At 50.1% G+C, this 13,266-nt stretch overlaps 1 protein-coding gene and 1 long non-coding RNA gene across 4 annotated transcripts in view; one reads left to right on the top strand and one right to left on the bottom strand.

Moving 5' to 3' along the window:
- Positions 1-502, bottom strand: part of LOC124239567 (uncharacterized) — an 11,507-nt gene extending 11,005 nt beyond the window's left edge. The window contains exon 1 of the long non-coding RNA XR_006888660.1: positions 370-502. This is a non-coding gene — a long non-coding RNA (uncharacterized LOC124239567). The remainder of the gene's footprint in view (positions 1-369) is intronic.
- Positions 7-13,266, top strand: part of TTC7A (tetratricopeptide repeat domain 7A) — a 121,295-nt gene continuing 108,035 nt past the window's right edge. For 2 of the 3 annotated variants that reach the window (XM_046661738.1, XM_046661739.1), the window contains exons 1-2: positions 7-523; positions 7,929-8,092. In XM_046661738.1, coding sequence (XP_046517694.1) covers positions 340-523; positions 7,929-8,092 — 348 coding nt within the window. In that variant the 5' untranslated portion in view covers positions 7-339. Of the gene's footprint in view, positions 524-7,928; positions 8,093-13,266 lie in introns of those variants that run through there. The other variant, XM_046661741.1, reaches the window with a different exon arrangement.

The raw sequence follows: 13,266 nt of genomic DNA, 5'->3' as shown, positions 1-13,266 counted from the left end.
CCGCAGCTGGCGGCGCCGGGGCCCGGGGCGGGGGCTGTGGCAGCAGCTGCAGCGGCGGCGGCGGCGGCAGCGCCTAGAGCTGCTGCGGCAGAGGCGGAGGCTGCTCCGGGACGCGGCCGCGCCGCGCAACCAGAGCCCCAGCCCGGAGGCGCCGGGCGGTGCGCTGGGTGCTGCTGCTGCCGCCCGCCCGCCGCCGCCTGGGCCCCCGCTGCCCCCCGGGCCCCGGCCGCCGCCCGCGCCCCCGTCGACCCCGCCCGCGAGTGTGCCCCAGCCCGGACGCCGCCCCCGGCCAGGTCTCCACTTCTCGGCCGCACCTCCCATGACAGCGCCCGCTCGAAGATGGCTGCGAAGGGCGCGCACGGCTCCCACCTGAAGATGGAGAGCGAGCTGGAGCGCTGCCGCGCCGAGGGCCACTGGGACCGCATGCCCGAGCTGGTGCGGCAGATGCAGACGCTGGTCGTGCCCGGCGGCGGAGGCGGCCGGCGAGCCAGCCCGAGCGCCGCGTTCACCTCTCTGGACACCGGTAAGTGAGGGAAGGGGATGGTTCCTAAGGACGGAGCGCGCGAAACGCGCCGCCTCCTCCAGGAAGCGCGCCCCGACTGCCCCCCGTCGGCGACGGCCGCGTTCGGTATTACCCTTCCTGTAGTGCTGGTGTTAGGAGTTCCCAGGGTGGTTAGGAAGGTTCTTCTGCCCCAGTAGAAAAGTCACATGCAGGTTGGGTGCTTTGGGAGAGAGAGAGAAACGGTTTTTGCTGTCTGCCCTTTAGGATCTTGTGGGCAACTGTGTCTGCTGTGAAATGGTGCTATCCGCACGTATCAGATCAAAGCATGGGCTGGACTCTTGCGCCGCCCCGCCACCAGCACCCCGGCCCTAAACTCCATAGGTGAAGGCTGTATCTGTCTCTCCTTGCCCTCCCTCTCTTTCCCCAAGTCAAATTGACAACGGAGCCCTGTCCACAGCAGACATGGTTGTGGGGGTTGACGGGCGCCGGCGAGGGTGGTGGAGAAGTGGGAACGAGGCCTAATGAGCCTCAGTTTTCTCATCTGTCGTCGGACTCGGGACCCATCCGGCCCTGGCAGTCGGTGGCTTTAGCAGTAGGGCTGGTTTGGCTGGGCTGGGCTCTCGTGCTGGGGTAGGAAAGCACCCAGATATGGCAGTGGGGAACACCCCATCCCAGTCTCCAACCTCAAATCCTGTCTCTGGAGCCTTCATCTCAGCCTGGAGAGGCCTCCCTGAGCCCCCTCTTTCAAGCCACTTCAGAGCCCTGTGGAAAGAGGCAGACAGTGAATAAATACAGATAGAAAGAGTTTTAAAGACCGCCCAGCCTGCGAAGACTCTGCAGGGCAGGCGGGATGATAATAGTGATAGTGATAGCTGACACTTATCTAGCTCTCACTGTGTGCCAGACTCTGTTCTAAGCATTTTAAGCAACTCATTGATTCCTCCCAACAACCCCTGCAGGCAGGTACTCTTGTCTGCCCCACTTAGAGATAAGGAAACTGAGGCGCAGAGACATAACTTGATCATCCAGCCAATAAGTGATGGAACCAGGATTTAAACCCAGGTTTCTGAGTTCATCCTTTTAACCACTTGCATTCTTACCTCTCAAAGATGTGTAGCACAAAATGCCAGCTTGAATTGTTGCCAAAATGGATGGGGAGGCAAGGAGGTGATCAGAGGGCAATTGAGAAGGTTTCGGGAAGCAGCCGAACGTGTCCTGGCTTCTGACTGGTGTTGGGAAGGGCAGAGCGTGTTTGCCCAATGAGGAGGAAGGATGGAAGGATACCCAGGGGGCTGGCCAGGTGTTGGGGACTGACAGTCCGGTTGAAGCTTTGAGGTAGGTCTGAGTGTGGTGGTGAGGGGCAGTGATCAGAGCCAAAGGTGCATGTGTGGGAGAAGCTGGGGAGAGCCCCTCTTCCAGGACAAAATTACAGGTTCCCCTCTGTTCCCTGCCTGGGTGGGTTGATGTGGCGGGGTGGGACTGGTGAGTGTGAGAAAGGAAACTGACCCCCACAGAGGGCACTGGGACCTGGGCGAGGTATGGGAATCTGAGTAACATTAGCACCACTGAGAATCACTCTGGGCCCAAGATAGGAACCAGGGCCTCCTCAAGTCTGTACAGGACGGTATTTCCTAAGCTGTTCTTTAGAGGTCTCAAGGAAGTTGAGTAATTAATTAATTGGTATCCCAGGAAGAAAAGGTTTAGGGAGCCAAAAAAGTTAAGAAATTGAACTTAATGGATCAGTATGGTTAAACAGGCTTTTTAAAAAACTGCAGGACTTCTCAGAGCCTTTAATATGCTCACCTGCCTGTGATGTACAAACCAAGGTTAGAATAAAAATACTACATTTCTCAAACTTACTTTGATCATATTCTACGAAGCGCTATTGGGAAGCACTGGTATGGCATAGTTTATAAATGGTATGGTATAGTTATAAAGTGCTTTCTCAGTTTTATTTTGATTCTTGTAAACAAGCCTGTGAGGAGGGCAGGAATTATTGTCCCCATTTTAGACATAGGGACACCAAGGCCCAAAGAGGTCATGTAATATGTATGTGTCAGAGCCTGTACCCAGGCCTGAGTCCCTGTCACCAAATGACAGAAGGGGGTCCTGCAGCCTGGCTTGGCTTTGCTATGGGAACTGACCAGCACTAGGAAGGAGATGGAGGGACAGTGGGGTCTCTCCTGCCGACTTTTGGGTTTGGTTCTATGAGCAGTTTTTCTCCCACTGTTCAATCCGGATGAACTATCCCAAAACGCACGCGTATGCACACACACACATGAGGAAGGAAAGCAAATGACCCCAAAGCCCGTGCATAGGGCGTTTTTTGGATTGTCGGCTATTTTGGTTCTCTCTCCACGCGGTTCCTGGATCACTCGAGGGATTGAGAGCCTGTTTTTTTGGGTGGGTGTCGGTGCTGACCCCCTGCAGCCCAGGAGCAAGATTCTCCAAGTCCCACCTGGCCTGTTAGAAGAGACTCTTAGAGTCAGTGACTGGAAGCTTCAACAGTACCATAATTTGGGAGAGGGGAGGAAAGTCCTGAGGGAGGGAGCTGAATCCCAGTGGAGCCCTATTTTACACACCGAGGCCTTGCTGTGTCTGTGGGGTTTGTAGAAACTGAAAATAGCTCCCAGAGCATTGATTTCAAGACAGGGAGTAGGAGGGGAGGACCCAGCTGTGGGGGGCCTCTTACAGGTCGGTGGGCGATAAGGATCAGGAGATGCTCTAGCAGAAGGGGCCTCTACCCCCTTTTCCTGTCTGGGGAGGCTGCTCCCCAGCCACCACCCACCCAGGGGGAAGGTGCTTGCTACTCTTTGTACATTTTCTTTCAAACTCACATCCGGTTTAGATTTGGTCAAAATGGAGCAGGGGAACCCCGGAGTGCTGCTGGCTGAGAGGGGGTTTGTTTGTGTAAAAACAAAGAGCCCATCCAAGGGGTTAAAAAAAAAGCAGAAAGAAAACTTTATTATGAAAAATTTGGAAAACATCAAAGAAGTAGAGAGAAGAATGAATCCCAAGTATCAACCAGCGTGAGTGATTGTGAACTCACGAACTATCTTGTGTGAGCTACACCCGGACCTGTTTCTGCCCCACACTGCAGTATTTCAGTATGTCTTTATTAATAAGAACTCTTGAAAAATATATAACTACCATCCCATTATCACAGCCCCCCCCAAAGTCTAATGACTAAATTTTACAGTTTGTTTGTTAGATTCAGGATCCAAATGCAGCCACACCTTGCATTTGGTTAATAGGTTGGGTCTTTTATTTTCCTCTCCAACGTTTTATTATGGAAATTTCAAACATGCGGCAAAGCCGAAAGAATTTTGCGGGAAACTCGTCAACGAGATTCTGATATTCTTTTACTGTATTGCTTTATCATGTGTCTGCCCTGTCTCCATCCATCTTGAGGCTCCCCTAATCTGTACTCACCCCCCATCTTTTGTTTTTTAGCCAAATGATTTTTTTGTTTGTTTCGAACGGGAGATGGTTCTGAGCATTTCTTCAGTTAACGTTAGTGGGAAAGTGTTTGAGGCAGGTGGCTCTCGCTGTGGGTGGGAGGTCCCAGCCCTCTGCAGACCTGTGTGGTGAGCAGCTGCAGGGACCACTGTGTCCCCATCTGACCCAGTGGGGAAGGGCTTGCTCTGAGCTCTGGGTGCAGCTGGCTGGACCCAGGTTTCCTGACTGTGAATTGGCGGGTTGTGGAGAGGGGAGCACTGCCCTGTAAATGTGGGTTCTGAGGGGGAGGCAAGTGTCCTTGAAGTGGGTCCCTGTGACCTGGCGCCCTGAGAGAGGCCTGGAGAGGGGTGGGGCCTCTGCCAAGGGAAGGGGGCTGGGCTGGGCTGCCAGAATCAGCACCCAGCTCCCAGAGTCTGTTTCACTGTGTCAGGAACATCTTCCTAATGCCCCTGTGAGGGGAGACGCAGAAACATTTTACCCAAACTGGGATAAGAGTAGGTTTCAGACGAGAGGATAAAAAGCAATTTGTTTTACCTTTGGAGAAGGACAGGAAAGCCTTATCTGGATTCCTATTTAACAACTGACAATCTAGCACTTGGAATTCCAAAACATCCTTCAGTTCCACAGATGGGCCAGATGAGATTAGTGGGATGGAAAGAAAAGGGGAAGGAAGAGGAAGAGTGGAGCAGGGAGGAGAGTTGGTCAAGGAAGAAAAGAAGGTAAGTTCCCAATGCCTGCTCAGTGTCTGCCTAACAAAAAGCGGAGACTGAGTGGGGAGTGCAGAGGGAGAGGGACCCGAAGTGTTAGTGTACAAAATGGTCTAAAACTCATCAAGAACAGTTCTTATCTCTGTCCTTACAATTACGTACTCTTAGCATGTAACCTACTGTTTACAGCTCTTAGATGGATCGTTATTTCTAAACTACCAGAAGCTCTGCTCTGCATGGGCTGCAAGGGAGACAGACTATTCTTTGGCTGTGTTATGTTATTGTTATGGGCTGTTACCATAACAATATTGCTTATCTTAATTTTCATCTATAAAATGAGAATAACAGCTACATTTTAGGACTATGCAGATAAAATGATACTATATAATAAAGTACCTGGCACTCAGTAAGCCCTCAGCAAATTTTAGTCCCCCTTTTGCATTAAAAGGCACTCTTGTGGTTTAGAGCAGTGCTTCTGAAAAGATCTGTGGTGAAGGATCGGTTTTATTTTAAATTCCCAATCTATTACGCTCTGATACTTCCATAAAATACATAAACTGTTACCCCCCGAATTTTTATTATTCCATCCAACAGATTCGTAATTATCCTGTCACATTATTATCCACGTTTCTGAACGTGTACTCTAAGTTTCTCCACTCATCTCCGGGGACTGGGTCACAAACGCTCGCAGGCCGCCCCTCCCCCCTCCCCCCTCCCCTCCTCTCCACGGAGCACACTGTGAGTGCGCACGTTTCGAGGACACTCCCATGATTTTGAGGGGCGTGCGCACCCCGGGGGAGTATTTCAAGACTGAGGGTTGCCCCGGAAGGAAGCTGGTTTCTCTTGGCCTGAAAGGAATGGAGCCAACGAGCTGTGGGGAGTTCTGGGCGGGGCGGTTGGGTGGCGGAGGCGGGGCCTGGTAGCCCAATGGCTTTGCCGCGAACCCCGCGCGCAGGTGCTCCCCACGGCCGAGGGCGGGGACCAGCCCGGGAGGCGGAGCCTGGGGAGGGGCGGTTCCCTTGGAAGTTGCTGGTTCCTACTCCTACCCCTGGTTTTACAGATGCAGAACAGGTTAGGGGAGAAAGCAGCTTGTGCAGAGGCCCGCAGCTCAGGAATGCCGCTCAGGGACCCACTCCTAAGCAGCCCACCCTCCTCCTGGCTGAGGTTTGGAAATGAAGGAGAAGAGTGCCGTTTATTCCCAGTTGATTTTGACTTTATTTTTCACTAGGTGATACATTAACATGGGTCGACATTCCAAAGGTATCAAAAAGTAAAGCGTGGAAAGCCTCTCTCGGCTTCTCTCCTTTTCCCCAGAAGCCAGCAAGGTTCTCAGACGTTTGCTGTCCTTTCACATATTTTTATGCATAAACACACGGTGGCCTGTGACATCCACTGTGTGCGCTCTGCTTTCTTATCATTTTTTGGAGTTCATTCCATAACAGCACATCCAGAGCTTCCTCATTCCTTTTTATGGCGGTGTGTCGTCCCTTTTTATGGATCTTCCATGCCTTATTTAATCAGCCTCCTGTTGAAGGACATAAAGGTTGTCTCTAATTTTCTGCTGTTATAAAGAACACCGCAGGAATGACCTTCAATATAGGTCATTCTATGCATGTGCAGGGATGTCACATCTGTAGGAGTGAATTCTTGAGTCGATGGGTTTGTACAAAAATAATTTTGTGGGGCTAGACCGGTGGCATAGAGGTTAAGTTCAGGCGCTTCACTTCAGCGGCCTGGGGTTTGTGGGTTCGGATCCCAGGTGCAGAGCTAGCACCACTAGTCAAGCCACACTGTGATGGCATCCCACATAAAATAGAGGAAGATTGGCATGGATGTTAACTCAGCCCCAACTTTTGTCACACACACAAAAATAGTAATTTTGATATATGTTGGCAGGTTGCCCTTTATAAACGTTCTTCCAACTTCTACTCTACCAGCAATGGATGATGGTTTGAACCAGGTACTTTTTGGGCCATTTCCTCCAAATGTTAATTTTAAAAATCATAAGGTAGGCAGCAAAGGCAACCGCTAACAGGCTGTGGCCTCTTCAGAGGGAGACTCTCCTGTGACTGCTCCCTGGGCCTTGGGGGTGCTCTCCCAGAGGCATCTCCCTTATGCAGGGAGGGAGATTCTTCAGAGGCATGCGATTTGGTACCAGTGGCTTTGAGTTGTGAGCAAATGGTGATGGTCCTGAGAGTAAGGAGTGAGTGGCATCCTCGGGTAGGTCTGAGAAGGCCATCCTGGCAGCAGAAAGAGCTCTGTGCGGAGACGGGACCAGGCGCACATTCCTGGAGTCATTTTGGATTGGCAGGGAGCTCCCTGAGCCTCGGGCTTCCTCGCGGGGTGGGGAGAGGATCCGATTCGCTCAGCAGCTGTTTACTGGACGTCCGATTGAATGGTGGGCTGGTCCTCGTCCTGGTTGCAGGGGAGGAGCAGTGAGCAGTCACACACAGCAGCAGCCAGCTGAAGTTGTTGTGAAACCACATTCGACTTAAACCCTGCGCCCTGAGCACCCACATCCCACCCCCGCCAGGTTGCCTCTGGGTAGGTAGCAGGAATATAGCGACAAGACTGGAGTGTTCAGTGCTGTGGGGGATGCAGCAAATTAAACCAAGCAGTCTAAGTTCACCTGCCAGGTGGTGAGGGCTGCAGATACGCTAACATATGTGAGAGAACTCTGGAGAGTGCCCGTACCAAACGTGGTCAAGGATTTTCCTTGTCACGCAGGTAAATCCGCTTCCCACCTTAGCTCTTCATGTTGGTTGCTAGGTTATCCCTCATTATGTTAAAATAAATACCTTAAAACCTAGAAAACCGGTTATGGTTAGACGGAAATTAGGAGCATGTGAAAATGCATGGTTAAGCCACCTCGTATGTTTTTCCCCTTCAGTCATGTTTGTATGTTTTTCCCCTTCAGTCGTTTAAGGGGAATCCTCCTTGGTTTAAGAACTTATTACCCATTGTGGGGCCTGCGTGTAACTTTGTCCCTCATTTTAAATTCTGAAATTTGGGGAATTTGTCCCAAGTCCTGGGAACTCTGCCTCCCCAACCACTAAACTACAGAAAATAAACCCAAAGGGGCCATTTGTACAGTGACCTGTTGTTTTTTTAAGCTATTGAAGTTTATGGAAGCCGTGTCTTTCTGTCTTTTCTCGGATCTGGACCATTCGCCTGCGGGGGTGGGGTGCTCTGGTGGGTCCAGGGGCGGGTACCAGTCTGCACATCTGCTGTGTTCAGGGGATCCCCGCCCTGTTTTTCAGATGACTTTGGGAAGTTGCTGCTGGCCGAGGCCCTCCTGGAGCAGTGTTTGAAGGAGAACCATGCCAAGATAAAAGACTCCATCCCTTTGCTGGAGAAGAATGAGCCGAAGATAAATGAAGCCAGAAACTATCTGAGTAGTATCCTTAACCAGGGGAGGCTGTTGGTAAGTTGTCAGCCCCCCAGGCTTGGGGCCTTCTCTCCTTTCTCCTGCCTCCTGTCTGCGGTCAAGCCCTCCCTGGGTCATTTGGTGACCTGAGCAGCAAGTCTCTGTTAAGGGTTGGCCTTGTTCTGTTCAGTACAGTAGCCACTTGCCACGTGTGGCTCTTGAGCACTTGAAATGTGGCTAGTCCAAACTGAGATGTGCTGTAAGTGTGAAAACACACTGGATTTCAAAGACTTAGAAGAAAATGAAGAATGTAAAAAATCATTAATTCTTTACCTTGATTACATGTTCAAATGATAATATTTTGGATAAATTGGGTTAAACAGAATGTTAATTAAAATTAACTTCACCTATTTTTACCTTTTTTTTTTGCTGAGGAAGATTTGCCCTGAGCTAACATCTGTGCCGGTCTTCCTCTATTTTGTCTGTGGGTTTCCACCACAGCATGGCTGCCAACAAGCAGTGTAGGTCTGCCTCTGGGAACCAAACCTGGGCTGCTGAAGCAGAGCATGCCAAATTTAAGCACTAGGCCATGGGGCCGGCCCCTATTTTTACCTTTTTTAATGTGACTAGAAAATTCTACTAGAAAAACTTAGATTACACATGTGGCTGAAGTTATATTTCTGTTAGATAGTGCTTGGTTGATCTACTGTGTGCCTGCTCCTTTGGGCTCTTTGACGGTCTCGGAAATAAAAGTTCAGGGAACCCGTGATCTAGTTGGAAACAGGCAAACGTGCAGAGTTGGCTAGCGACAGAAGAGCTCAGTAACAGGGCAAGCCAGTTTAAGTCCATATGCATTTATTGAGCACCTACTGTATGCAAGGCACCAAGAGGAGGTATACAGGGAAGTATAATCACAGCTTTCTCTAGACCTTTACTATGCAAAGCATGGTCTACCTATCCACAGTATGCGAGCTGGTTAGGAATGCAAAATCTGAATCAGAATCTGCATTTTAACAAGCTTTCCTGGTGATTCATGTGCCCATTAAAGTTTGAGACTGTTCTAGATTACATTGTATCCTGAGCTATAATAGAGGTATGGGTATGTTATTAGAGACCCAAAGAGGATGTGATTTTCCAGGCGATGTTCCAAAGTAATGTAATATATTCACTGACTTAAACATTATATTGCAACCTACTATGCGCAAGGCATTGTGTTCTGTATTTTGAGGGCAATAAAGATGAGTTCAGTATGGACCGTGCCCTTGAAGAGCTTGCAGGTCTACTGGGAAAGTAATTCCCATTGGCAAATTGTTCAAGGTGGGCTGTGACACATGCAGCACGAGTGGTGTCCATGAGGCGGCAAGTCTGAGGGGCACACTCCCTGGAGTGAGGTGGGGGATCGACTCAGGGTGATGTAAGTATGAGAATTAGACCCTTGTGGGGGCTGGATCTTGAAGTGGGGAGGGATTTGGATATAGAGAGATAGGACAGGGCCTTCCAAACTAAGGAAGCAGAGTGTAGTCTGAGGGTTCCTCTTATAAGAATTTCATTACAGGGCCAGCCCCATGGCCAAGTGGTTAGGTTCGCACGCTCTGCTTCAGCATCCCAGGGTTTCTCCGGATGGGATCCTGGGCAAGGACCTAGCACCACTCATCAGGCCATGATGAGGTGGTGTCCCACATAGCACAACTAGAAGGAGCTGCAAGTACAATATACAACTACGTACTGGGGGGGCTTCGGGGAGAAGAAGAAGAAAAAAAAAGATTGGCAACAGGTGTTAACTCAGGTGCCGATCTTTGAAAAAGGAAAAAAAAAATAGAATTTCATTAAAGTAGGTCAGTGAACTGGAGTGAAAGGGAATGGTGGGTAATTAGGTTATCAAAGTGCATTGGGGCCAGAGTTGGGGCTGGAACACCAGGCCAAGAAGTGTGGGCTTTTTCTGTAAGCAGAGGGGGGAGAGGACTGGAAGCCTAGGGTTACTGCCTTTACACTCCTTGGCAGGGATTATTGTCGCTTTGGGAGGTTTTGTGTTGGATTAAATAGCTCCTTGACCCTGAGCATGTTCCCTGACCTCTCGGACCCTCCAGTTCCTCATCTGCCAGTCGAAAGAGTTAGACTTGATTGGTAGGTCCCAAGCTTTTCCTACCAAGACCTCTTTTAATTTTTTTCTTTCCAGTAGACTCCATTAAATATTTAAAAGTTGTTTTTAGAATAAAAATGGCTCAGGCTTATTATAAAAAATTCACTAAATAAACAAGTAGTTTGAATAATTTTTGCCATGTTTGCCACCCCCACCCCCATTCCCAGAGTTGAGTGCTGGTCACCATTTGGTGTGTGTCCCACACTCCTTTCTCTCTGCCTTAACAAACACACGTAGACACATATACAGCTTTGTTTTCTTATTAATTCACAGGATACATATTTCACAAGTTGCTCTTTTGCACCGAGAACTTTCACTTGGAGCTTTCTCCATGCCAATACCTCATTCTTTGTATTGGCCAAATAGTATCCACATGTATTGTTGTGACAACTGTTTTGTCTACCAAATCACATTTATTACGTACAGATTTTACTGTGCTTTATTAATCAAACATGTACATAGGCACCAATAACGTTGAGAAATCCACTGTTATTTAGGCCAAAGCTAAAAACTTGATGTTGATCAGGCAAAATAAAATATTAAAAGTGGTTTGTGGGATTCTCTGTCTTACCCCAAAGGCCAGGGTGTGGTGGGCGGCGATCTCTCCGGGCAACAGATGCAATCTCAGGCAGATTCCCCTGTATCCTGAGTAGCTCTGATGGGATGAGGATGAGAGGCAGGAGAGGTGGGTCCTGAGGCATGTCCTCAGGGTGGTCTGAAACTTTCTTCTCTCAGTGGACTCTGGGATCCTGTCCAGCTCCCTTCTGTGGAGGTTGGTGAAAACAAATCGTCTGTCATAACTTATCCACTGAGCGCCAGGCCTTGTGCCATCTCTTTGGTGCTTCACGGTAACCTGCAATGGTATTTACCATTTCCCTCATTTTCCAGGTGAAGAAACTGAGACCCAGGAGAGGTTAGTCACTTAGCCAAGGACCACAGTAGCAGGTGCAGGACTTGAAGGCCTGTCTGCCTCCACATCCCAAGTTCTCATGCTCTTTGCCACTTCTTGGTGCTATTTCCCAGCGTACTGGAATAGAGATAAAATGATGACACAGAAACTGGATTAATCTTAGCAATGATGACATGCCTGCTTTTAGAGGTCCTATTTTGCATCTGTGAATTATTTCCTCATCTGTTCTCTCCTCTTTCCTGGGTATCCACATGAGGTCATTCTTTCCTTTCTATTGACAGAGACAATGAGGTACCAAGAGACTAGGTGACATGCTGGCTCCACACAATGGAGGGATGGTTCCCCACACTGAGTGACCTCCTGCACAGCATCCTTCCACAGGGCCAGGGCTCTGTGGTTCCCTGACTGTTGGATTGACTGGCCACGAACATTTCAAATCCAAATGCAGGAGTCCTGCAGAGTGTAGCCAACTTTTAATTCTGCCACATAGGGCCATTAAAAAAGCAAATAAAAACAATAGCAAAACTGTACCATTGTCTAGTACCATCACTCCATAAAAGAAAATACATCTTAATACCAAAAAGCAAGACAGATATGCTTTCAGAATTAAGGGCAACTTTAAAAAAATGGTATAAATTTGGCTTTATGAAACATGCACCACATTGTTCTCAATTCTTCCCCAGCTTGGTGGAAGCCCTGTTGTAGACTGTCGTTGGTCTACCAGGAACCGCTCACTGTAATTTACAGCCTTTCATCGTCCGTCTGAACCTAGCTGCCCTCTTCCCCATTTACAGTAGGACAGGATAATAATAATGATTACTCATGCCCTGTATTTATCTAACTCCTTTCTAAAGAAAAGTTCAAAGCTCTTTTCTGGACTTTGCCCTATTAATGCTCTTGGCATCACTGTGATGGGAGGTGAGGGGTGAGTGTTGTTCTCTCTCCCTCACAAGGGGAAGACGAGGCCCAAGCAGGGAGGAAATGTGCCTGTGGCTTGAGACCGTGTTGGGGGAATGGCAGAGTCGTTGCCCAGCTTGGAGGGACCGTGGGCTGCATGCCTCAGCAGGTGTGATCTGTGGCCCTGGCCCAGCGAGTGGGTGGCCTCTTCGAGGAGACTGGCAAATGCCCTTGAAAACTTCAGCCTTTGAGAGGTCATCACTGGTTAGCAGGGCAGGTGTGCAGGGGCCGATTGGGTGCACTTGGTAGAGGCGTTGTAGGAGTTCAGCAGAAGGGGGCTCCCTGTAGTCGGGGAGGCTTCCAGGAGGAGGTGGGCCCGAGCAGGGCCCCAAAGGATGAAGGAGGATCTGGGTGGGCTGAGAGGAAGGGAGACTGTTCCAGGGAGGGGACCTGTGTGAGCAAAGGCAGAGGAGGAATGTGTATCTACAAAAACTGAAAGGACCCGTGAGGAAGGAGAATTTGGCTTTGCTGGGCTGCATTTCCCTTAGTTGGCCTCTGAGAGGGCAGTAGATGGTGGGAGTGGTGGAGGCTTCCCTGGGGTCACAGGTACCCCAGACTTTGCTCTCCCCGCAGGGCGTCGGGGCAGCACCTTCCTGCCAGTGACAGAGGTGGGGGATGGGGACCAGCGCTATGTTTCCAGGGAGCTTTGTGGACAGAATTGCTGCTGTGCCGTGGGGGTGGTGCCCAGAGCCTGGCCTAAAGGGGTGGGGGCCGGCTGAGCACAGAAACGGAGGCAGTGGGTTGGAGCCAGTGGCCTCAGAAGGTGGGAGATCTTGGAGCCAAGCTGAGCCCAAATCCAAGGCCAGGGCTCTCGGGCAGGGCTGGCCAGACCCCCTCAGGTCCTGAAGGAGGCCGTGAGAGTCCTTGTATGGGGTGGAGATTGGGTGTCAGCAGCACTTGAGAAAGTAGGGGAGTGAAAACAGGTCTGAATTTAGGCCGTTTTGGCATCCTGGATCCTGCACTTTCACCTGCTTCTGATAAGACGAGGACCGTGGCCCGGCTGGCCTTCGCTCTCCTGTCTCTGTCCCATGCTGCTGCTGTGGCCATTCTCCCCTCAAGGGTGCTGCTGCTGTGGGTGGGGGGCTTCAGCTCCAGGCCCCTCATCTGCATGGGCTCTTTCTGAGGCCTTTCACCTAATTGTATATTTGTACATATATGTGTATGAAGAGGACCCCCCACCCCCCAAATATAAAGCTTTAGGCCTCACCAAACTTGCCTGGGTCC

This window comes from Equus quagga, chromosome 5 (genome assembly GCF_021613505.1).
Source record: "Equus quagga isolate Etosha38 chromosome 5, UCLA_HA_Equagga_1.0, whole genome shotgun sequence".
NCBI lineage: Eukaryota > Metazoa > Chordata > Mammalia > Perissodactyla > Equidae > Equus > Equus quagga.
This window is presented reverse-complemented; position numbering and strand designations above follow the sequence as displayed.